This window comes from Crocodylus porosus, unplaced genomic scaffold (assembly GCF_001723895.1).
Source record: "Crocodylus porosus isolate Cpor-Errol unplaced genomic scaffold, CroPor_comp1, whole genome shotgun sequence".
In the NCBI taxonomy this organism is placed as follows: domain Eukaryota; kingdom Metazoa; phylum Chordata; order Crocodylia; family Crocodylidae; genus Crocodylus; species Crocodylus porosus.
In genome coordinates, this window is record NW_017728922.1 from 16,236,280 (window position 1) to 16,261,629 (window position 25,350).

The window sequence follows — 25,350 nt, forward strand, 5'->3', positions numbered from 1 at the left end:
GGCACAAGTGCCTTGACCTCCCCACATGCTGCTGCTACCAGCAGTTGTGGCTGCCTGCCATGGGAGGAGTGCAGAAGGGTGGTCCCTACACCCACACCCTGCCCAGCTGAGCTCCACACTCCCACTGCCTCTCTGGGCACATGCTCCACACTGCGCTCCCACTTCCACCCAGCTGCAATTCTACCCCCCACCAGCCCCTCTAGTTCCCTCCCTGCCGCTCCAAGCAAGCAGGTTCTGGCAGGTTCTGGCTGCAGCAGGAGCCCTGCCCAGAAGCTGCTGGTTGGGCAGAGCCCTTCCACCCAAGAGGGTGGTAGCAAGGCCCAATAAGGCATGTTGGGGGCTTGTACACATGGGCACCTTGCTCCCACTCTCATGGGCAGAAGGGCTGGGTGGGGTGCAATTCATTGGGTGCTGCGCTGGGCACTGGAAGTGCCTGGCAGACCAGATGTGGCCCACAGGCCATATTTTGCCCACCCCTGAGTTAGAAACTGTAAAGTTCTGATGATTGTTGCAAAACTAGTCCTTTCTGTGTGCAAGCTGCATCACCTCTCAGACTTAGTTTGCTGTTTTTGATATGGAAGTGATACCAATTCAGAGGAATCATGAAAGGATTAATTATTATTCAGCAAGAGCTTAAGTAAAAATGATTAATATATAAAGCTATGGTTAGACCTGATGTGTTTTCCCCTGTAGGTTTGACAATTTTTGCAATAAAATGTAAATTTTAGTGATTTCATAAACAGAGAGGCTGCTGATATTTCTGCATTTTTTTTTCTTTTTCAGTTGAGCAGGTGGTTGTGACATTGCAGCTTGTCAGTGACAGAGATCCAGTAGAAGTTATAGGAGACTTATCTGTTTGTCTAGATGGGATGCAGGTAGATCCTGAGCTCCTAACTAATGGTGATTCTACAAATCTAAGAAGTGAGTAACAGTTATTTAAATTTACAGTATGCATAATCTGTACAATATGCTTATTTTAACTGAAAACGAGACAAAAGTTTGTTTATAACACATACAGTAGCTTCTGTTGCACTCTTGCAAACAGTGAATGCTTCCAACATCTCTTTGTTTCTTTTGAGGTTTGCAGTTGTGATGGTCTCAAATAATCTTTCAGTATCCATTCCAGTTAGAGGTACACTGATGCATTGGTCTGATATTGGATTGGTACCAATATAAAGAAAAATTACTATATCGGAAATCGTCCATATCAGGCTGAAAATGTGGCTGATAAATGGCCCGCTTATGTGCACAGCCACAGTGGGGAGCACAGCCCAGCAGCATGGAGAGTTGCCTCCCGCTGGTAAGTGGAAGGGGAGGGAGAAGGGAAGGAGCATGGTGGGGGGCAAATCAGGGTCCCCGCAGTGAGGGGGGTGTGGGGCTGGGGCAGGGGCTGGGGCAAGTGCTGCCCATCCAGGGCCAAGTGGGTACAGGATGGTGCCACGGCTTGTCCAGGGAGGCAAGGGAGTGGCTCCCTGCCACTGTGCACCACTCAGCCAGGAGCCGCTGGATGGCAGCTCATCCATTGCTCACCTGCTCACTTGGTGGCTCCTGCCGCTGCTCCTGCCACTTGTCCGAGAGGGCATGGGGACAGGTGTGCCCCTAGGTCTGTGCAGGGTGGGCTGGAGCCAGGGCTACACCAAGCTCTTCCCGGCAGGGCTGTGCTGGGAAGGGGCTATGGTGAATTTGTAGCTGCCGCCCTTGGCACAACCCCAGCTCGCCCCACCCCGTACAGACCCAGGGGCACATGCGCCCCCTCCCCACCTACCACATGCACTCCCAGACAAATGATGGGAGCCTCCGGGCAAGTGGGGAGCACCAGACAAACTACTTGACCAGCAGCACCCAGACGAATGATGTGCAGCAGCGGAAGCCACTCCCTTGTCCCCGCAACCCCTAGGTGAGCTGTAGCACCGTCCCATGCCCGCCCTGACTGGGCAGCAATTGTCCCAGCCCCATGCCTCCCTCACGGGCCTTGATCTCCCCTTCCCCCTCCTCCCCCTTCCCCCTGCACCAGACTTACCAGCTGGAGGCAGCTTACCACACTGCCAGGCCGGGTATCGGAAATCGGATTGGTATCAGCCAATATGCCTCCTTAAAAATCAGCTATTGGTACCAGCCGCAGAAATCTCCATCAGTGCACCCCTAATTTCAGTGCATTTGTCAAATTCAAACCTTTGAATTTTTTTGGCTTACATGTTCATGTCTTTCTTTTTAGAAAGCTACAATAATAGTGTTACTCATAACTGGATGTGCTACTTGCCGTATGCATCTGCTGTACCTAGAATATTAATAAATTAAATGTTTTTCATTCTAAGTATCTAACCATTTAGGCTGTCAAACTTTTATTTATTTGTAGTTTCTAAAGGTTAACTGTTTAGGTGTTTTGAGTTTCTCTTCTATCATTTGATTGTATTTTATCAATTCCTTTCTCTTCTCTCTCAACATTCCCTGCATTACTGACCATTTTTTTAAAGAGGCTGACAGAAGACTTGGGGTTGGATTTACTTCCTACCACTTAAAGCCTTCATTACATTGGCATAGATTGCCTAGAGATGCTGTGGAATCTCTATCCATGAAAGTTTCTAAAATCAGATTAGATAAACACCTGACTGGAATGATTTAGACAGGAATGATCCTGCCTTGAGGAGCGGGTTGAACTAAGTGACCTCTTGGGCTAAGTACAGACAGTCAAAAAGCCCGAGGCTGAATTGATTCAGTCTTTGTAGGTTAGTCTAAACTGCAGAGATTAAATTGAGAAACGCTGGACACAAATTCACTTTTGATTCGAGAAATGCAGCCGCATGCTTGCAGTGGCTCAGGACAGAAGCTGGGCATACACCAGAGCCCAGTTCTCTGGCACATAGCCAGCATGGGCTGTGAATTCACTTCCTTTTCCTGCTGCCCCAAAGGTCTGTGGGATTTGCAGTCCAGAATTACAACTGCAGGGTTGCTCATCACTTTCTCTTCCTGCTTCCAGGTGCCTCTGAAATTTATAGTCCACAGCTGAACCAGCAGTAACTTTCAGTAAGTTTAGCAGGGTAGGGCAACTCTTTACTTGGGGCAATGGGGACTTAGCCAAGGGAAGGGGGGATTACCTCTGTCCCCGGCCTCAGACCCTAGCTGGGGTTTGCCAGAGGGGGGGCAGTGCCTGCCTCCCTCCTCCTCCCCTCCCCCCCCCAACCCTATTTTGCTGAAGCAGACAGCACAGCCCAGCCCAGCCCAGGGCTGGAAGGCATGCTGAGGGACGATGATTTAGCTTAAACCAGGAAGGGGTCTGGGACAGAAGCTTCATAAACCAATTTGACCCAAATCAGTTAAGTCTGATTAAGTCTGATACTGCATTCTACCAGGTTTATCTTAAACCAGTTTCAGCCATTTTGGTTTATGTGCACAGAACTTCTGTTCTGTTACAGGCTTAAAGTAGTTTACATGTAACTTTTGTCACCAGGCTTGAGGTCCCTACCAGCCCTATCTTTCTGTGATATTTCATAGTGTGGAAGTGGAATCATGATTTGGAGCTTACAGATGTTACTGAAATATAACAACAGTGTAACCTTTTGTTCTTTGGTCTATGCCACAGGTTCCCAAACCTTTTCTTTACCAGCTGCCCACTTACCACTACCAGCATTACATTTTATATTTAACCCCTTAAATGCCAATTACAGGAAACCCTCACTACTAACAGATTTGGCATTTGTGGATTCCAATATGTGGAAGCTTTGTTCTTGCTGCCACCAGGCTTCTGCAGCCACCCCATGCTCCCACCACTGCCAGTGCAGCTGTGCCCCCCCAGATGGGGGCACACGTCATTCATGATACAGTACAGTACATATTCACAGATTTCACCGTTCACAGGGATCTCTGGAATGTATCCCTTGCAAATGGTGAGGGTCTGCTATATTATCATGAAAATTAAAACTGCCATTACACAATTTCTCCCGCATATCCCATAGAGTCTTACATATCCCCAGGTATGCGTACCGTAGTTTGGGAACCCCTGCTGTATGCTAACCATCTCAGCTCCATATTACATCCAGTGCTTCTTTCATGTCAGAACTTCATCTCACCCCAACTGCTTCCTCAATGTAGTTGTCAAGCATTAAGTTGATCTGTGGCATTATGTCAAAGAAGTAATGCAGAATAAATTGAGTTGAATATCAAAATAATACAAAAAAATGTACCAAGTTGCTCATTTCATACTAATTTTTTTTAAATATCTATTATATAAGTGTACCTCAAGTTTCTGTAGATTTTGCAGCCTGCCATAGTACAGTGCTACAGAATCTGGATAATACTTAACATACAGTATACTGTGTTTTGATATTCAGCAGATATGGATAATTTTTAATCTCTGTATAATTTTACTTTAGGGTCATAGCCTTGCTAAAAATCTTTCAGTTTCCCCACTTTGTTATTGTTTATTCAAAACAATAGCTGCTGTTCATGAAGGACTTATATTTAGTGCTTTCTTGAAAGACGGCCAGAAGAGGGGATGCAAGCTGCATTCTCACTATGCTGTTGACCTTGTCAGCTGCCAGTAGCTGGAGTAAATTTTTTTGAAGACTAAAAACCTTGAAGAATAAAAGCATTTACAGTTATATAAGAGAAAAAAAATGATAATGATTGTCAACACATGTCCAGGGCATAAGATTTCCCCCTGTTATGTTGCATAACACGGTATAAGAACATTATGAAAAGCTTATTCATCAAAGGAGTCCAACATTGGCTGCTGTAAGAGGCTATGTCATAGGCTAGGAGTGTCCATCTTTTGGCATTAGTGCCATAGGCACCCACTGTGTGTGGCACAGCAGATTTTGGAGGAAACAGGCAGCACAGCAGCAGATAGAGCAGAAAGAGTAGCAGATTGGGCGGGGAGAACAGCTGGGATCAAAACAGCAGTAGACTGGACAGGGGAAAGAAATCACAGTGGCACTTGGGGAGGGTGTGAGGCTGATTTGGGGTATACCTGCCAAAAAGTTTGGCTTCCATTGTTATAGACTAGATGGATGGCTAGTCTGTTCAAACATGGCAAATGTTTAGTGTCCTGCTTCCGCAAAAACAAACAAAAATATACAGAAAAGGAAGCAAACAGCTGTCATGTTAATTTCAGTTTCCATTTAAATATTATAGGAAAACTGAGTCAGAGAATTAAGTCACCAACATTTTACCTGTTACTTCTTACCAGCTCCCTCATAAATGAAAATAAGTTTGGCCTTGCCCTTCTTCCCATTTAACCTGTTAATAAAAACAATGTTATAATTTGCTTGTATTAGAATTTTTTTGTAGAAAGGCCAAAGACTGAATTATATGGGATTTGCAGAGTAGAGTTGAGGGATGTTCATAGAATTATAGAAGGAAACTTGTATTGTCTCTTTCTGCACTACATTTGTTTTCATTATGTGTTTTTTACACATTTGCTTTCCCAAGCACTGCACTCATCTACTAAATAAAGAAATATATTCTTGAAAAGAGAGGAATTAAAATAGGATAGAGAAATTGACTTATTTTTTCAAACAGCATATCAGAAACAGCTTAAAAGAGGGGTTGGCAATGTTTTTTGGCAGTGCCAAAAACAACCACAGCCTTGGCTTGTAAGACGTTGGCAAACCAGGGGCAGATGGCAGGGGAGCCACAAGTGGCCTGATCATTCTTGTGGCAGTGCAGCCCAGCCCAGCCCTTTTTCCCGCCGTCGGCCCCAAAGTGCACACACCAAGCAAAATGCCTTCCTGTGCCATGTTCTGGTGCGTGTACCAGGGGTTGCTTACCCCTGGCTTAAACCTGAAGTAGCAACAGAAGTGAATAAACTTTGCTGCTGGGTGATCATGAGATGAAAGGTTCAACCCAACACATGAAAGAATTTCTGAATGTGTTTTAGGAATTAGATGTTAGCAGTTTTAGAATTATATTGCTGGAAGGGAGTTCAGAAGGTCATCTAGTCCAAACCACCTGCTCAAGGCAAGAAACAGCTTATTCTAAACCATCCTACAAAAATGGCTTTCTGACTTCCAGCTCAAGTTGCAGTGACAGATCCCACAGTCTCTCCAGGTAATCAGTTCCTGCATTTAGCCACTCTCATAGATGAAAAATTATTCTTAATATCCAACCTCAATTTCTTTTGCTATAATTTAAGCCCAGTAGTTCTACTTCAAATGGTACTGTAAAAATGACACCTCCCAACTCAGATTTGTTCTGTTTGTGTTCAGATTCCGATCTGTTTACTTTAGAGATGAAAGGTGAAATCTCCATTTTTTCACTCTTTTAATCCAGCAGAGCTATGCAGCTAACATTTGAGAGGGTAATTATTTTCCATGTTATCTATAGAATTGTTTAAATACCCATCAGTCACACCTATGCTAAGTCCAATGAAGGAAAAAGGGAGTATTACTGTATTATTAACTACTGTACCCCATTTTCCTTCACTGGGCTTGGCACAAGTATGATTTGGCCTCCACAACTTTTGTTATTATTGACATATGATGTAGATTGGTACAGCTGGGCTTAAAGAAGTAGCATCTACCATATTTGATTCAACAATCAGATTATGAACATGGAGCCCCATTTAAATTCTTTCTCTCAGAGTGCACTTTCACTATATAAAAATTGCCTGTCGCAGCACAGGGCAGCTTTCCAAAACGGCCTTCACATGAAAATTCCACCTTTAAATCTCCACTGTGTGGAAGTATGATTTACAGTTGGTTCATTCTACTAGAGTAATGAAACTAGTGTCAAACTCTTAGATCTGAAAAGAATTTCTGCTTTCCAAAGAAAAATCAAAACCTGGGTTTGAAAGTGTGAAGACAAGGGGGAAAAACAGATTTCAACCCAACCTTAGACTTTATGCATAACTGTTCATTATAAATAAACCAGAAATACATATGAAAATAGAATCAGAACTCATGGTATAGGTGATATCTTTTATTAGACCAACTAGCTATTTGCAAAAATATTTCTTTATTTGCAAGCTGTTTGGGTATATAGTCCTCAGCCATAGGGAAATGCAAAGATTGTAAAATTTCTCCTAGATGGAAATGAGAATTCATATTTCACAGGAGAGCAGAAGATGTTGTAAGATCTCCTGTCTGGAAAAGTTCATTTTGTGCAGATTTGGCTCAGATAAAAGTTAGTGGTCTTGAATAGATGGGTTTAACATTTATTTTTCCTCTGTGTTTTTGATGCATACAACTTCACATTATTTATCCTGCTTTACTGTATTCCTCTTCACTTGCTAATGTTGGAAGTGGATTCATTGGCTAAGATTCTAGATAAGAGTTTTCTTTTTAGGTGTTTTTTTTACTTCAAAAAAACTTTCTTATACTCTTTGTAAAATGTATTAATGATTTAGTCTTTCACATAAGGCAAGCATATAATCAAAGATCCCTTTCTGTGCCTTAGAAAGTCACTTCAAGATTTTGGCAGAAGTCAGTCTTATTTTTGAAAGTTACTAGGTACAAGAAAAATAGATGTTATCTAAATTGTTGTATTTCACTGGTATGATTAAGAGGATTTGTTAAAGACCTTTTATAAAATGGAGAAAACTTTTAAGAGAGAGTCTTAAAATGTGGGCATCCCTTATTCCCCTCAAAAAGAGGAAAAAGTCAACTTACTGTTGAAATACAGACTTACACAGTATTGGCCAGTTTATCTTTTTTAGTGGATTGGACTACACAAAGATGTTAAGAGTTCTCTGTAGTTGTTGAGCTATAGATCCTGGATCTTTTAGCTCAGGTTCTACTTCGAGTTTACATTTCCTCCTTGATAGAGATTTCTCCATAGACATTGAGTTATACTTTTATTGTGGATATTTTTCTCAAATGAGCCTTTTTCTTCCCAGTCTTGCTGTTGCTTCTTCTGTCTGATCCTAAGTTGATATCGTGTCAGTCTTACCCCATGCTTCAAGCCAGATCCAGACCCTAGGGCTCCTCACAAGCTTGATTGATAAAGCAAGTGGTAGCTGCAGCAGCAAACTAAGCAGTGGCTGTTCCAAGGGGCTGCTGGGCCAGAACAGCTTTATCAGCACAGCCCTTGCTCACCCTCCTGCCACCAACAGCCATATTCAGCATAGCTCTGGATACTGCAGAGGGCCTCAGGCCCCTGCTAAATCCACCCCTAAATTCTCTGGCCTTCCAGTACCAGAAGCTGGGTGGCATAGGCCATACATTTGCCATCCTTCATCCATACAGATAATTTGTGAAGTCACACATTTAGTGTTAGAATTTCATTGCACTGTCAAATAAGTGATGTTGGGATGTTGAGGAATGAGCACTTGTTTAAATATAAATGTTTATGTAATCATGAAGGCACACTCTTACGTGCAAACAAATGGAATACAGTTGTAGTTATGTGGGCCGCTTGCAGATGTTACAAAACAAAAACGTTTTACTGGAAAAAGCAGCATGTTATTCTGACTCTGCTCACCAGCGTCTGTATAGATTGGGTGTTTCAGCAGGGCTTTTTGGTGCTTTTATCTAAAGTCGAGTCAATCAGCTATTAAATAAAAGGGCCAAAAGAACCCCACTAAAGTTCCCGATGTGTACAGACATTAGGGGAGCCAGATCCAACTAACTCATTGCCTCTTCTGGGCCTACTCACTTGTTCTTATACTGCTTATAGTTATTACAAATCTCAAAAACTATAATTTTTGATGAAAAAGAAAAAATCAGCAATTTGTAAGGAGCTAAGAAGTACTTTTCAACATGTTTAGTTAAGGCATCTTCTAAAATGTGAGTAGAACTTGGAAAACCTTACCCTTTTTGAGTTTGTTGTTTAGATAATATTATTTTATCTGGGCTCAGTGCAGGACCACTCTGAGTTTAAAGTAAAGCACAGCTATTTTTTTTTTAATGTCTGCAAAGTAGCCATACTGAGCACTATTCTCTATTTAAGATATTTTCTTTATTGGAATTACAGTTGTTTGCTTGTTTGGCCTGCTTAATTCATACTATTTTACGTTCGGGTTGTTACATTCCTATACAACTCCTGTTAACAACTTTTTTCTAATTCTATGAAAATCACATATTTGTAATAAACATTTCAGTGCTAGTAACTCAAAGTATCACAACTTCTGTGTTTTGGTGTGCCATGTAAAACTGGCTCAAGAATTTAGGCTGGGCTGCTGTAATTCTGTTTGAGGCCAGTAGGCATCGCTGTTGTGTTTAGAGATTGGCCGCATGCTACAGCTGTCTGTAGTTCTTATTCCTGACTCGAAATAACCTATGGGGCAAAGGAAAAGGGACCGGGTTAGGATTGCACTGGAGAGCTAGCCCAGCCCAGCAAAGCAACAGCTCCAGCTCAAGGTTTGTCACCAAGGGAGGAATCCACGAAGCAGGAAGAAAACATTCTGGAAGATTCAGCTTTTTCCCCTGACTTCTAACCTACCCTCAGCAAGAGAGAGAGTAAGTGAGGAGCAGAGTTGTTTGGAGGCAGAAGGCTGCTTGAGACTGTCATAGAGATCAGATAAGAAACAAAAATGATGTTTTCTTACCATTTTTCACATTGTATTGGGTAGTACTGCACAATACCAAACTTTCTTATGTGGTGTTACTTTGTGAGAAGAAAGTGTTACTGGTATTTTTTTTTGCTTTTCACTAGCAAAAGCCTAAAATGTGACTAGAACATAGATTTGTCTGACACATTTTTATAGCCACATAAGGAATGAACCTGAGTATTAAGAACTATTTTACGTCTTGGAAGTTGCATTACATAACTACATAACATTAAAATATTTCTTATCTTTCCTTCTTCTGTTTAAGGTCCCACACAGAATGATAGCTCCAGAACAAGAAATGAAACAAGGTATAGGACTTGGGTTTTTTTACTCACTTGTTCTTATACTGCTTATAGTTATTACAAATCTCAAAAACTATAATTTTTGATGAAAAAGAAAAAAATCAGCAATTTGTAAGGAGCTAAGAAATACTTTTCAACATATTTAGTTAAGGCATCTTCTAAAATGTGAGTAGAACTTGGAAAACCTTACCCCTTTTGAGTTTGTTATTTAGATAATATTATTTTACATTATGAGTTTCTATTTATGGTACATTCAGAAAGTGCATCTACAAGCAATAGTTCTAAATTGAATATGTTTCTTTTTTAATTAGTAGAGATGGACAGGCAGGAGGGGAAGAGGACAGGGGTTGCGCTTGATGTAAGAGCCATATGATTGCTCAGAGCTCAATATAAAGCTGAAGATAGGCTTGTTGAGTGTCCCTGGGTTAGGGTCAGAGGGGAAAGCAACAAGGGTGATGTCATGTTGGAGGTATGCTATAGACCACCAAACCAGGAGGAAGTGGTGGATGAGCGTTTCTTCAAACAGCTAGCAGAAGTGTCCCTATCACAGGCCCTGATTCTCATGGGGGACATTAGTCCCCCTGATATCTGTAGGGAGGGCAATCCAGGAAAGTGTTGGGGACAACTTCCTGGTACAAGTGTTGGAGCGACCAACTAGAGCCCATGCTCTTCCTGACCTCACAAACAGGGAAGAATTGATGGGGAATGTAGTAGTGGATGGCAATGTGGGCAGCATTAACCATGAGATAAGAGTTCAAGATCCTAAGGAAAGGAAGGATGGAGAGCAGTGGAGTAAGGACCCTGGACTTCAGAAAGTGCCAGAACAAACCGTCCCGAGGAACAGGAATACTAGCAAGTATGGCAGAAAACCAGCTTGGAACTCTTCAGTAAACTAAATCACAAAAAGGAAGCCAACTTTGACAAACTCAGGAGGCTTGTCAGTGAGCCCTAAGAGACCATGACCCCAGGGAGAGGGGAGTTCAAGAAGAGTGGTTGCTTCTCAAGGGAGTGATCCTCCATACACAAGCTACGTCTATTCCATCTCGGAGGAAAGGGAGCAAGAGGGCACAGCAGCCCCCCTGGCTCTCCAGGGACCTAGCAGACCTCCTGAGGCTAAAAAGAAAGGCCTACAAAGGATGGAGGATGGGATTCACTAAATCCCGAGACCAAGGAGGATTATTCTGCACTGGTCCAGTCCTGCGGGGAGCAAACCAGGAAAGCCAAGGCTCCAACTGAACTCCAACTAGCTTCGAGCATCAAGGACAATAAAAAGTCCTTTTTCAGATATGCGGGGAGCCGAAGGAAAAGCAAGTGCAATATTGGACCCCTGCTGAAGCAGATGGGGCAACTCACAACTGACGCCCAGGAAAAAGCCAACCTATTAAATGGGTACTTTGCGTCGGTCTTTCATCGGTCCCTTGGGACACCCCTGCCCGCTACAGGACAGGGAGGTCTGGGTGAGAGAGATCCCCTGTCCTCCATAAATGCTGGACTCGTGAAGGAGCATCTTGAGAAGCTAACTACCTTCAAGTCAGCTGGCCCTGCTACACCTCCAGGGTACTCAAGGAGCTGGCGAGCATCATAGCCCAGCCCCTGGCATGGATCTTTGAAAACTCCTGGCGCTCTGGTGTAGTGCCCAAAGACTGGAAGAAGGCCAATGTGGTGCCTATCTTCAAGAAAGGGAGGAAAGTGGATCTGGCAAACTACAGGCCCATCAGCCTGACATCTATCCCAGGGAAGATCTTAGAAGAGTTTATTAAAGAGGCCATCCTTAATGGACTGGCAGACGCCAACATCCTGAGGGATAGCCAGCACGGGTTTGTTGTGGATAGGTCTTGCTTGACCAATCTCATTTCCTTCTATGACCCGGTGACCTATCACTTGGACAAGGGAGAAGAGATTGATGTCATATATCTTGACCTCAAAAAAGCCTTCAGTCTGGTATCCCATGATCACCTCTTGGTGAAAGTGGCCAGTTGTGGCCTTGGGTCTACCACAATCTGCTGGCTGGGAAATTGGCTTTGTGGTCAGACCCAGAGGGTAGTAATTGATGGAAGTCACTCCTCATGGTGTCCTGTGACCAGTGGTGTTCCCCAAGGCTTTGTCCTTGGACCCATATCGTTCAACATCTTCATTAATGATGTGGACATTGGAGTCAGGAGCGGACTTACCAAGTTCGCCGATGATGCCAAACTTTGGGGCAAAGCATCTGCGCCAGAAGACAGGCGGGTGATCCAGGCTGACCTGGACAGGCTCAGCAAATGGGCGGACAAGAACCCGATGGTGTTTAACACTGAAAAATCCAAGGTTCTCCACCTCAGGGGAAAAAACCTGCAGCACCCTTATAGGCTCGGCAGTGCTACGTTGGCTAGCACTACAGAAAAAAGAGACTTGGGGGTCATCATTGACCACAAGATGAACATGAGCCTGCAATGCAATGCTGCGGCTAGTAAAGCGACCAAAATGCTGGCTTGCATCCATAGATGCTTCTCAAGCAAATCCCGAGATGTCCTTCTCCCCCTGTACTCAGCCTTGGTGAGGCCACAGCTGGAGTACTGCGTTCCGTTTTGGGCTCCACAATTCAAAAAGGATGTGGAGAAACTTGAGAGAGTCCAGAGAAGAGCCATGCGCATGATCAGAGGTCAGGAAAGCATCCAAGTCGCTGATGAAGATGTTAAACAGTGCGGGCCTGAGGACCGAGCTCTGGGGTACCCCACTGCTCACATCTCGCCAGGTTGAATAGAACCCATCCACCACTACTGTCTGGGTATGCCCCATCAGCCAATTTTTTACCCATCCAACTGTGTAGGCAGGCATCAATGCCACAGTTGCTTAATTTACTGATGAGGATGGGGTGAGAAACAGTATCAAAGGCTTTCTTAAAGTCTAGAAAGACTACGTCCACGGCGACACCGTCATCCAAGGATTTAGTCACCTGGTCATAAAAGGCAATTAGGTTGGTCAGGCAGGACCTGCCTTTGATGAACCCATGCTGATTGCCCCTGAGCATGATCTCAGAGGATGCAGAAAAGGCAGAAGTGCTCAATGCCACCTTTGCCTCAGTCTTCACAGGCAGAATCAGCTGCCAGACTACTGCACGTGGCAGCACAGTTTGGGGAAGAGGTGAGCAGTCCTCAGTTGTGAAGGAACAGTTTAGGAACTACTTAAAAAAGCTGAACATGTACAAGTCCTTCAGGACTCTCGGTGCATTCTGTCTGGGCCCGCAGACTTGTGGATGTTGAGCCTCTCGAAATGTTCCTTTACTTTATCTACATCAATTGTGGACCCATTTCCTGCCCCCTGGGTGCTTTGCATCCAATCTGACACGGTGACCTCTTTGGATGTGTGGAAGACCGATGCAAAGTACCGTATTTTTCGGACCATAAGACGCACTTTTTTCCCCCCAAAAGTGGGGGGAAAACAAGGGTGCGTCTTATGGTCCGAAGGTGTGTGTCCCAGGGAGACGGGGCGGAGCTTGCCCGCGGAGGCGGCGGAGCCCGAGCGGGACACCCGCCGCTTGTTTACACCGGAAGCCGGCGCCCGTGCCGGTGGCCGGGAGCCGGCAATAAAACTGGCCGGCCACCGGCACACATAGTCTCTCCTGCCATAAAAACTGGGTGCGTCTTATGGTCGGGTGTGTCTTATGGTCCGAAAAATACGGTAATCATTTAAGAGACTGGCCTTTTCCTGAGCGTTAGACATCAGCTGCCCCATTTGATTTAGCCAGGGGTTCAATGTTGCCTTTGTTTTTCCTCTGACTTCCCACATGTCTGAAAAAGGACTTTTTGTTTTCCTTGATTCCCATGGCTAGCCTGAGTTTGGTTTTTGCCTTGGCTAGAGGTGCACCGATACATTGGTCCAATATTGGATTGTTACCAATATAAAGAAAATTCACTGTATCAGTTATCAGCCCGATGGGGCCAGTAATTTGGCCAATAAATGCTCATGCTGCGTGCAGCTGCAGCACAGCACTCAGGCAACAAGGAGCAGAGTCAGTAGCATGGAGAGCTGCCTCCAGCTGGTCAGTCCAGTGTGGTGGAAAGGGAAAAGGCATGGGGGGCTTATCAATGCCTATGGTCAAGGAGGGGCTGGGGCAGGCACTGCCGCAGATGGGGCAGAGATGCGGCTCATGGGGAGGGGAGAGCTCCTGCCACTGCTTGCACCCCAGGAGAGCACAGGGGGGCCCTAGATCCGCACAGGGCAGGGCAGGCTGCAGTTGGGGCTGTGTGGGGCTCTTCCTATTGGGGGCTGGGCTCGGAGCAGGTGCTGACAGCACTGGGAGGATGCTGCATCCATCCCAAATTTCACTGCAGGTCAGCTCTCAGTGCTGCTACCACCAGCCACAGCCTGGGCTCTTCCCAGCCCATGGTTGAGCCAGAGCAGTGCCAGGTAGTTGGTGGCTGTAACGCTAGGAGTGGAACCGAAGTGAAATCTGGGATGGATGCAGCATCCTCCCTGCGCTGCCGGCACCCCCTCCAAACCCATCTCTCTCCAAGAAGAGCCCCACACAGCCCTGGCTGTAGCCTGCACTGCCCCGCATAGTTCCAGGTGGCACACAGTCCCATGCCCTCCTGGGGTGCAAGCAGTGGCAGGAGCCACCTCACCCCCCATGAGCTGCGGCACTGGGCCCCCCCACCCCGCCTGGGCAGCACTTGCCCCTGCCCCCTCCCTCACTGCCAGGGGTGTTGATCTGCCCTTCCCCTCCCCTTCCACCATACCAGACTTACTAGCTGGAGGCAGCTGTATCGGAAATCAAATCAGTATCAGCAATATGATTCCTTAAATATAGGCTATCGGTACTGGCCCCCAGAATCTCTATCAATGCACCCCTAGCTTTGGCTTTTCTGGTCTGCTCTCTACAGGTGTGGGCTAGTGCTGTGTAGTCCTCCTTGGTGATGATTCCTGTTTTCCATCTGGTCTAGGCTTCTCTGTTTAGTTTCAGGAGGTCCAAAAGTTCTCTATTGAGCCAAAGGGGCTCCCCAGCCCACTGACTGCATTTCTTGCAGGATGGAATGGACTTTCCTTGTACTTTGAGGATGGTGTTTTTAAGAAACAACCATTCCTCATGAAATCCCCTTTCTAAGGGGCCATGGTCTCTTAGTGCCTGGCTGGCCAGTCTTTTGAGTTTCTGAAAGTCAAGCCGTCTCAAAGTTGAGGATTTCTGTTTTACTGAGACATTTGCACACCCTGTTGGACAGTGGAAGTAATCAATTCATGGTCACTGTCACCGAGCTTCTCCTTGATCCTCAGATCACTCACCAGATCACGCCCTTGGGCCAGAACCAGATCCAGCAGTGCCTTTCCTCTAGTCAACCCGTATACCCTGTGCATTAGGTAGAGCTCATCAGTGCAAGCAAGGAAGCGACACGACCAGTCAGATTTGGCCGCATGCTTTTCCCACAAGATGTCGGGGAGGTTGGAGTCCTCCATGATGACTAAGCATTGAAAGCGTGCAACCTCAGCCAGTTTCCTATTGAATTGTTGATCCAGCTCTTCCTTTTGGTTGGGAGGTCTATAATAGACTCCTACAACTGTATCCCCTTCCTCATGTGTCCGTCCCCCCCCCATATTTTAACCCAGAGGGTCTCAAGACACCTTCCTGGGTTGCTAAACTCAGTTTGAAGGGAAGCATACTGCTTCTTCACAAAGAGGTACACCCTCACCCCTCTTCCCAACTGGGTCTCTCCTGTACAAGATATAGCCTTCTATACCTACGGACCAGTTGTAGGTGGAGTCCCACTAGGTCTCCATTATCCCTACAAAATCATTATCATCATCACTCAGGAGGAGGGCCAGTTCTTCTTGCTTGTTTCCCAAACTCCTGGTGTTTGTATACAGGCAGCTAAGGCTGCTGTGGGAAGCCCTGGGCTTTCCTGTGTACTGGGACATGATCTTTCCTTGGACTGTTTTTGGAGTGGGTTCCCTTGGGCTACAACTGTTTATTGACTGCCTGCCCCCAGCAATCCCAGTTTAAAGCCCTGTCATGTAGGTCAGCCAGGATGGGCGAGAAGAACTTCTTCCTTTTCAGGGTGAGGTAGAGGCCATCCCTCCTCAACAAGCCACTGCCTCTGTCCCTGAAGTGCAGACTGTGGTCAGAAAAGTCAAACCTCTCACGCTGGCACCACTGCCAGAGTCTTTTGTTGACCTCTTCAATACAACTCTCCCTTCGAGACCCATGACCAGGAGGATTGAGGAAAAAACTACCTGAGCCTCCAGACCCTTGAGCCCATCCCCCAGAGCACTGTAGTCACTCATGACCTGGCCAGAATTGCTCCAAGCCATGTCATTTGTGCCCACGTGAATGAGTAGCATAGGCTGGTGGTCGGAGGTCCAGATGAGTTTGGGGATCTTCTCAGTTACATCCCGAACACATAATGTGCATTAATCTATAAGCATTTCCTGTGACTTTTTTTTAAATTCCTTTTTTAATAAGGTTTTATTAAAAAACCAGCAGTACCAGTGTACAGATGTATGATTTTTTGAGAATCACTCACTCATTGCCTTATTTTTATGAAACCATTTTTATCCCAAGAAAGCTACCAGCAGAAAGAGAATTTATTACAAATGTTTAAGTCCCATGTATTTTCCTGTTTACAATAACACATTCCTCCAAATGTGGCCTCTTATACCCCTTCATTCCTTACCTATTACCTGTCTGACACATTGCAAACAATGTATATTCTGTGTGTCGGGACTGAAATAGACTATGAAGCAGTTATTGCCATAGTGTAATATTTTACAAAAAATTACCAGTAATTTTATTGTATGAGAGGTTTATAATATTGTAATATATTCAATAATTTTCTTATTTAAAGTATTAATAGTTTAATTTATCTGTTCTGATATCTTCTATACATTTCTAGGATAATTCTTGTTTCTGTCTCTTCCTACAAAGGACTAACACAAATGGTGTAGAAAGCAGTGAGGATGTAGGATCCAGTGAAAACAGGACTGCTAATGGCAGTGATTCGCCATTACTCACAAATGGAAACTGTAAACCTTCCAGGCCTCCCAGGCCTTCTAGGCCCCCCCCACCTACCCCACGTAGACCTGCTTCAGTAGTTGGTATGTATTGCAGTGTCAAACATCAACTATTTATGAATTAATCTGCATTTGAACAGACACAAACATTTATTAAATGTGCTGATCACATTTTTCTTGATAAAAATTATTACATTCTTATAGGCAAATGGTTTTTTATGAAGGTTTACTTCCAGAAGATGGGGGGGAGGTGGTTAATTATTGTTCCTCTGGTTAGAAATGTTTTACTGCAATGTCAAAGTGTTAGGATTGTGGCATAAGCAGTCTTGAGGAGTGCAAATTTAAATCTGTATCTGAGTCTGCAGGGAATACAGATCAGGAGCCAAGCTGCACAAAGGGATCAGAACTAGGAAGTCCAAGCTATGTTCCTAGTCTGATATCCAAGTCATAGCCAAGGGTAGGCTCAGAGGTCAAGAGCCGGGGAATCCGGAACACATAGCAGAGGAAGCAGGAGTGAGGTACTGGGGTTCAAGGCAGGAAAAAGGCACAAATGTCAAAGATTGAAAGAAAGTGTTGAGCAGCCAAAATCCAAACAAAGGTTTTGGGCTTATATACTCAGCCTGGCCAGAGCTGCTGCCAGCCAGCTCAGTGCTTACAATTGATGTCATAAGGGAGCCAGGTGGTGCTGCTGAGAGGGCAGATTGCCTTCAGTGTGGGGACTGCTTATGGGAATAAGCATCTGATATTTACGTGATCAGCATTCTTTGGGGTCTCCCTGCACATCTGTCAGTGGTGTCAGTATAAGTGTTAGAAGACAGTGAGGTCCCATTGAAAGAGAGGGTTTTAAAGCTCGTACCTCTGACAGCCTTCCCAGTTAGTAATGAATGAGAGATAATAGTGTCATAGGAGTATGTATTTTATTGTTCATTATTGTTCATTTTTTTAAAAAAACACAAATATAGTTAACGCAAGTAAAGGATTCCATTACAAACATTTATTTTTATTGGATGTGGGCAAATTGTCATGTTAAAGATAATGGAAAGTCTCATCATGAAAATATAAAATCTGTCTTGGTGGTGCTAGTGCTAGGAATGTAGCCTTTCTGCTGATGGTATAACACAGAAAAACCCAGAAGTAGAAAGAGAGAATAGGTGACTGAACCTTTTTACCCTGTTTAATTAATGGATTGCTTAAGACTTAAACATTAATGAGACCTGAAATCAGTTAAGAGTCGGTGTTTGTTTTTCTCTGATTTCATAGCATGTGTCAGTGGCCCTTCATCTACATCCACAGAAAATGATGCGTCTAATACAGGATCATTGCCAGGTACAGCTACAAATACACCTTCAGAACAGAGCCCTGAGGGGGCAACAAGTGAACCAACAGCTCCTGCAGCTTCTGCTTTGATGACACCTCCAGTATCCAGACAAGTCCAGCCAGTAAATCCTACGTCTCAGCCACTCACTACAGTCAATCAAGGTCCTCTTCCACCCGGGTAAGGATTCGGTGTTCTATTTCTTAGTTCTTTTTAATAATTCCTGCTATAAATACCCATAGTTTCTGTGTATTGCCCACTAACAAAATCAAGATCTGTTTTTTATTTTTTAATATCTACTTTGTTTAATAAGCCTTTGGGTATTAGAAATTAAATGTGGTGATTAAATTTACTGATAGTTTCATATTTGGTAATGGTAACAAATGCCCAAATGGGTGTGCTGTAAAACCCTTTTATTGAGGGTCTTCAAATGAGGTTGTAATCTTGTAGAATATATATTTCTGTAAGATAACATGTTTGTTTATTTCAGGAGAGCAGTCAATGCATGGTATATAAGGTTCCAAAATAATCTAGATCCTTTGACTTCCAATACCTAGTTCTCATAAGCAAGATGTTCTGTTTTCTGTGGCTGTAGAATTTGTCACCAAAACAGCTACTTGCTGCAGAATTGTGATTAAGCTAAGTGTTTGGTTTTGGAAAAAAGTTTCTAGACTTTGTGGCTCTGAAGAAAACCTTTTCAATTTGAACACTGTAGTTCAGTAGCAGCCAACCATTTTGGCAGGCATGCCACAGATTAAGTCCCACTCTAAGTGCCAGTGCAGACGCCTTCCCTTGCCTGATTTGTTCCCTGTCCTGTGCTCCCTACCCAGCTTGCTGCTGTGCTTTCTGCTTCATACCGTATCTGCCATGTGTCACACACACAAGTTACCCCATGAAACTTGCAGTATTCATGCTTCAGGATGGCTGTGTGGCGGAACAGTAGGGGGGCGCTCCTGTGCTGAGCCACCCACCTCACTGCGCCTTGTCTACCTGCCAAACTCCAAGTGCCTCCCTGGGGGCGCTTCACGTTCAGCCAGCCCCCTTCTCAGAGCACACCTGCAAGCCTGGGGGTACCACCACAACCACCCAGGGGATATGGTCTGTTCTGGGCCCTGTGCCCTCTGGGGCACACAGGCCTTGTTAGATCTTGAGGGTGCTTGACCCACTGCAAAAGCTTGGGGTGCTTCCTTTAGCCTGAAGCACAAAAAGTAGTCTCCCTTAGTCAGCCAGACCAAGGGGCCACAAAGGCATGCCTCTCCCAACAAAGCCACCACGCTTGGTACAGTGAAGAACTTTATTGGTTACAGAGGGAAGGCTTGGGGAAGGGTGCAGGATACAGAAGTATTACAGAATAACCCTAGAGCAGACAGTGTGGCTAGTAGCCTTTGATCATGTATCTACTTTACAGCAAACTATATATCTAGATAAGTTGCAGCAGTCTACTCACTTCAGCATCTTGAAAGAGAGAGCTGCAGATGTTTCAGCTGCTGTGTGTTTCTTCATCACGGCTGCTCTGCCCTACCTCCTGCGCAGTCTTAGCTTATTATAGACCTTTTGACATCACCTATGGGGGCCCAGTGAAGACCAGCAGCTGTTGGTTGCTAGCCAACTAATTTGAAATGTGTCATGACTACCTGGTGGAGTGAAAGGGGCTACTGAGCCTGCCCTGCCCCCCCCCCCCAAAGCCATGAGGTCTCTGCTTAAAACAATAAAGGAAGATCCACCCCCGCCTCTCACCTGATCTGGGTCACACAGGCAGAGCTGGTTGCTTAGCAGCCAGAGTGATAGACAGGTAAGAAGACAATGAAAGAGGGGAAAAAAAATTAGGAGAGACAGGGAAGAGATTGGGGATGGAAATCCACCACAGGCTGCCCCTGGAGTAATTGATTAAACATTGCCTAGTTTGATGTGTAGGCGGCCTAGCAATAGATCTGAGGAGTATGAACTACCCCATTTATCAAGCATCACCTCTTGAATATGACTATATCTTTGCTCTTTTGCTGCTGATTTATTAAATAGCACCATCAAATTGCAATATGATTATCAGTATATTAAGTTGACTTGCCCTCCTACCAAGGTATCAAAAGTCCTAAATCCTTTATACTCAAGTGACAACCTGGCAGCTCGCTATACAGTATAGTGCTGCTACTTGGCTCCATGATAGGAAATCATCATCTCCCATTCATTCTGCTATGAGTTGCCCAGCTCTGTTCTTCAGCAGGAAACAGAAGATGATGGAGTAGAATGGAAAGTGAGATTTCAAGCCAAGAGTAGCTGCAAGTTTGCACTGGCTTCATTGAAGGTTTCCAGTTTGCTTCCTTAGCCATAAATGCACCCCCTTTTCTGTCCTGGCACATTCTCTATACTTCATCTCAATCCCTGTAAACTGCTCAAAGCCACATTATATCTCAAGATGGGTGGTGTCCATAAGGTCAAAGAAACATCCTCAGTGTATTCTAGACTTGTAAAATGGCATTTTAAAATCTGTCTTAAATGCAATGCAGTTGTATTACACACTAACAAATAAATAAATGAATGTATTATACTCCTCTGGAAGTCTACTGAAACTTGAATTTTCAGATGAGGATTTTTGAATAGTCATTTGAGTGAATTGCACATATTCTGTACTGGAAACAAGAAGTTGAGACAAGTTTCCCTACAGTTCTGAACTATTCTGCTAGTTCGCTTTAGGTAAAATGAGCTATCTGCAGATTATCATTCGCCAGTTTGTCATTTTCTTTTTGCCTTCCTGTTCATTTTAGGTGTTCACACTAACTCTGTATGTATGAGAATTAAGGTTAAACTTTTACATATTTTAAATACTTCAGTCTTTAATTATATTTTATTCAAGTTTTTGTGCCAGGTTGTTGCTCTTATATTAGAGACAGTGCCACTAACATCACATGGATGAAGGCCAAATTAGGACTGTAAGATTAGACCCCATTTCAAATTGACCGATATCATTGATACTTGGTGGATTAAATGCACGTATGCTTGCGTGCACACATGCACGCACACACAAAAGTGCTACTGGCCATTGTTACTAGTCTAGTTGGAGTTTGGTTGCTGTTTATGTAGATACTTCCTTCTGCCTTCAAAATATGCTTGAAGCGGTTCTTTTAAAATACTTCTTATACATATAATGCACATGTTATTTTATATTACTGTCTTCTATAAAGCGTTTTGATAGGTGCAGATATCATAGAAAATTAGGGTTGGAAAGGACCTCAGGAGTCATTTAGTCCAACCCCCTGCTCAAAGCAGGATCCATCTCCAACTAGATCATTGCAGCCAGGGGCTTGTCAAGCCAGGCCTTAAAAACCTCCAAGGATGGAGATTCCACCACATCTCTAGGTAACCTGTTCCAGTGCTTCACCACCCTCCTAGTGAGAGAGTTTCTTCTAATATACAACTTAAACCTCCCTTGCTGCAACTTGAAACCATTGCTCCTTGTTCTGTCATCTGCTACCACTGAGAACAGTCTAGTTCCATCTTCTTTGCAACCCCCCTCCAGAAAATGAAAGGCTGCTATCAAATCCCGCCTCAGTCTTCTCTTCTGTAGACTAAATAAACTCACTTCCCTCAGCCCCTCCTCATAAGTCATGTGCCCCAGCCACCAAACCATTTTTGTTGTTCTCTGCTGGATTCTCTTCAGCTTGTCCACATCCCTTCTTTAGAGGGGGGCCAAAACCTAAACACAGTACTCCAGATGTGGCTTCATCAGTGCAGAATAGAGGGGAATAATTACTTCCCTTGATCTGCTGGCAACATTCCTACTACTGCAACCTAGTATGATGTTAGCCTTCTTGGCAGGAAGGGCACACTGTTGGCTCATATCCAGCTTATTGTCCACTGTAAACCCCAGGTCCCTTTCTGCAGAGTTGCTGCTTAGCCAGCCAGTCCCTGGCCCGTGCTGGTACATGGGATTGTTCTGTCCTAAGTACAGGACTTTGTACTTGTCCTTGCTGAACTTCATGAGATTTCTTTTGGCCAAGTCCTCCAATTTATCTAGATCACCCTGAAATGCATCCCATCTTCCAGATCATTAATGAAGATACTGAATAAAACTAGCCCCAGGACCAACCCCTTGGGCACTCAACTTGTCATGCGAGCTATCCCATCAAGTCTGTTATGCCAATCACGTCCTAGTTCCTTGACTGTGTGAGGACTTTCAGTTCTTCCTGCTTGTTTCCCAGGCTCTGTGCATTCATGTACAGACACCTGAAGTGACTAGCAGATTGGCCTACTTTCTCAGGAAGAATGAAGCCTCCCCTGCTGCTCCCTCCTGCTTCTGCTTCTTCCAGGTCCCCCACTTACATCAGGGCTTACTTCTCCATCCCCTAGCAAACCTAGTTTAAAGCCCTCCTCACTAGGTTAGTGAGCCTGTCTGCAAGAATGCTCTTCCCTCTCTTTGTCAGGTGGATCCCATCTCTTCCTAGCAATCCTTCTTCTTGGAACAATATCCCATGGTCAAAGAAGCTGAATCCCTACTCCGACACTACCTGCACAGCCATGCATCAATACACAGGATGTGTCCACACCTGCCAGGGTCCTTCCCCTTGACTGGTAGGATTGAGGAAAACACTACTATGCCACTGTCCCCTACATCCTTGCACCTGAGGCCTGTTGTCACATTCGATATGGTTAGGGTCACCTCTGACGGTATCATTGCCCATGTGGATGAGCAGCTTGGGATAGTAGAGTTGGACAGATCTCAGTAATCTCTTGGCTCTGGGCTTCAGGCAAGCATCAGACTTTCTGCAATGGCAGGTAACACCAACAGATGCATCCCTCCATCCCCTGCAGAAGGGAGTCTCCAACAACCATCACCAGTTGCTGCTTCTTCATGGCAGTAGTCTCAATCCTCCCCACCTTGGGGATTCCTGGCCTGGTGTCTTCCACCAATGGAATGGGCTCTTCCTTTTCGTTAGCACTCCACATCTGTTCTCCAGGCAAACCACTGAATGTGGGGATAACAACTTCTTGCCGCCAAAAGATACAAGCTTCCACCTTCCTGATAGTCCATGCCCTTTTCTTTTCTAGCACCACCTCTGGCAGTCCTTCCTTCACAGTCCTAGAGGTGTCCTCCAGTATGAAATCTATGAAGTCCTCATGGTGAAGGATGCTTCAGAGCTTTGCTACCTCCTCCTGTATCCTTCCCTTCTCCCTAAGGAACATCATCAGAAGGCACCAGTCACATTGCAGGCATTTCCCCACCTGGCTGGCACAGGGAGGAATCTGCAAGCTGCAGTCTGCACAGCACCAAACCCCAGGACCTGGGGGGAAGCCTCAATGGTGTGTGGTCCTGCCTGGACAGACACCTCATAGGTGGAAGCAGAAGATGAGCTGGAAGTGGCAGTGGCTATGGGATTGCAGCATCCTCCAGCCATGTCACTGGGTCTTCTACTTCGCTGCCTTTCACTTTGTGCCCCTCTCTCCAAGCAGACCTTCCCTAGCTAACTCCTCTGTAGCTGGCCTGTTTGCTGTTCCTTGATCTGAAAAGTTCCCTTTTCCCTCCAACCTCTTTCCTCTCAGCAAGCTTACAGTGAAGGAATGTGTGAGTTTCCAAGCAAACTCCCCCTCACTCTGGACTCTACTTAAACAATAGGCTTGAATCTTTGTCTAGCTGCTGAATTTTAGCTGCTAAAATTAAACTTTTTAGTTAGTCCTAATTACATAGGGGGGGAAAGAATCTTGCCTTTCAGGCTCCCCTTTAAAGAGAGGGGTGGCAAACTGACCTGCAAACTGGCTGGCAGACTTTTTTTTTGTTTTTTTTGTTTGTTTGTTTTTTGCACCGGTCCTGGAGGCACTGTAATACCAGGTCAATGCATGGAGTGGATGGAGCACGCTCCGGTTCCACCACCCAATACCAAAAAGAATCTGCTCAATATAAACCTCCTATGGAGGACATATCAGCAGGCCAAAAGCCCCACATGAGCGGAAGGCAGGGAGAGGCTGCAGGGCCTGCCCGTGCAAACTATCGTGTTTGCTTCTCCCTATTTACTGCTCCCCTGGTTGCTTGGTCTGCCTCCTTATATACCTCTCCTGGGCCTGGCTAGGACCCTTTGTTAGGGACATTTTTCAAACCCAGGCAGCAGTCAATCAGCGATCGGCCCGCTCAGCTGCTCAGAGCACACACCCAAGCACACACACCCACCAAACAGCTGAGCCTCAGCAAGCTGAGCACACAGGCACCCCTGGCTCAGTTACCTTCTCAGAGCAGGATGTGGTGCCTGGTTCCTCTTCCCCTTCCTCCTCTTTCCCCACAAACTGCTTGCAAACTGTCCTGTTTGCTTCTCCCTATTCACTGCTCTAGTTTTATTAAAAGTGGCTTACAGGGCAAATATTTTATTAAGAAGGTATTTCTTCTGTTATCTTTAAACAGCATACGCATTGTTGGAACAGTTTTTTACCTATTTTTTCAGTTGGGAACAAAGAGTGGACCAGCATGGTCGGGTGTACTACGTGGATCATGTTGAAAAAAGAACAACCTGGGATCGGCCAGAGCCTCTTCCTCCAGGGTGAGTCTGGATAAGAAGTCTGGTTTCCTGGAGAAACAGTGCTTTAGGATAACCTAAAAATATTTGTAGAGTCTCAGATTAGCATGTGCAAGCACATTAGTTCACTCCAGTGTAGACAGTTCCCAGGAAGCATAGTGATCCAGTTAATGTTAGATATTAAGCACAGAATCTTCTGACCATCTCTACCCCTATACAGGTAATATGTGCTTGTGCATAAGAGCTGAGGCTAAGCATTTTTCCCCTCCTCCTTCTGTTTTGCCAATGGTCTTTACAAAAGGAAAAAAAAGCAAACAAAAGTCTTATCTACACTATGTGCTTGTTGGATTTGGAGGGGTGGAAGGAAGGTATAGGGGGAAAAGGAAGTATAGTTATCAACTTAAAATCTGAATTCACTTCTGCTGTCAGAGCAGGGGTGGGCAAAATATGGCCCATGGGCTGGATACAGCCTGCAGAAGGATTTTTGTCCAACCAACAGCAGGTTCCTTGGTCCCAACTGGCCCAGGTGAAGTCCAGCCTTCTGCACATCCCACTGCTCCTGGGCGCACATCACAGCTGGGGCAACTCAGCAGCCAGGCTCCGTTTCCTGGCAGCCCTGGCAGCAGTGGTTCTTTCCAGCAGCCATTGGACCCAGGCCCATCTGCCCTGCATCCACTGCTAGGGCAGGACCCATGTGGGCAGGGCGCTTGGCTGGGGGGCTGGGATGGGGCCATGGGCTGGCAGGGAGTGGGATCTGGGAGCTAGATGGGT

At 45.1% G+C, this 25,350-nt stretch overlaps 1 protein-coding gene across 3 annotated transcripts in view; it reads left to right on the forward strand.

Annotated features, from left to right (window-relative positions):
• ITCH (itchy E3 ubiquitin protein ligase) overlaps positions 1-25,350 on the forward strand; it is a 129,995-nt gene that overhangs the window by 54,233 nt on the left and 50,412 nt on the right. For 2 of the 3 annotated variants that reach the window (XM_019539727.1, XM_019539729.1), the window contains 5 exons: positions 784-921; positions 9,750-9,792; positions 16,682-16,851; positions 18,028-18,262; positions 24,508-24,603. In XM_019539727.1, coding sequence (XP_019395272.1) covers positions 784-921; positions 9,750-9,792; positions 16,682-16,851; positions 18,028-18,262; positions 24,508-24,603 — 682 coding nt within the window. The remainder of the gene's footprint in view (positions 1-783; positions 922-9,749; positions 9,793-16,681; positions 16,852-18,027; positions 18,263-24,507; positions 24,604-25,350) is intronic. The other variant, XM_019539728.1, reaches the window with a different exon arrangement.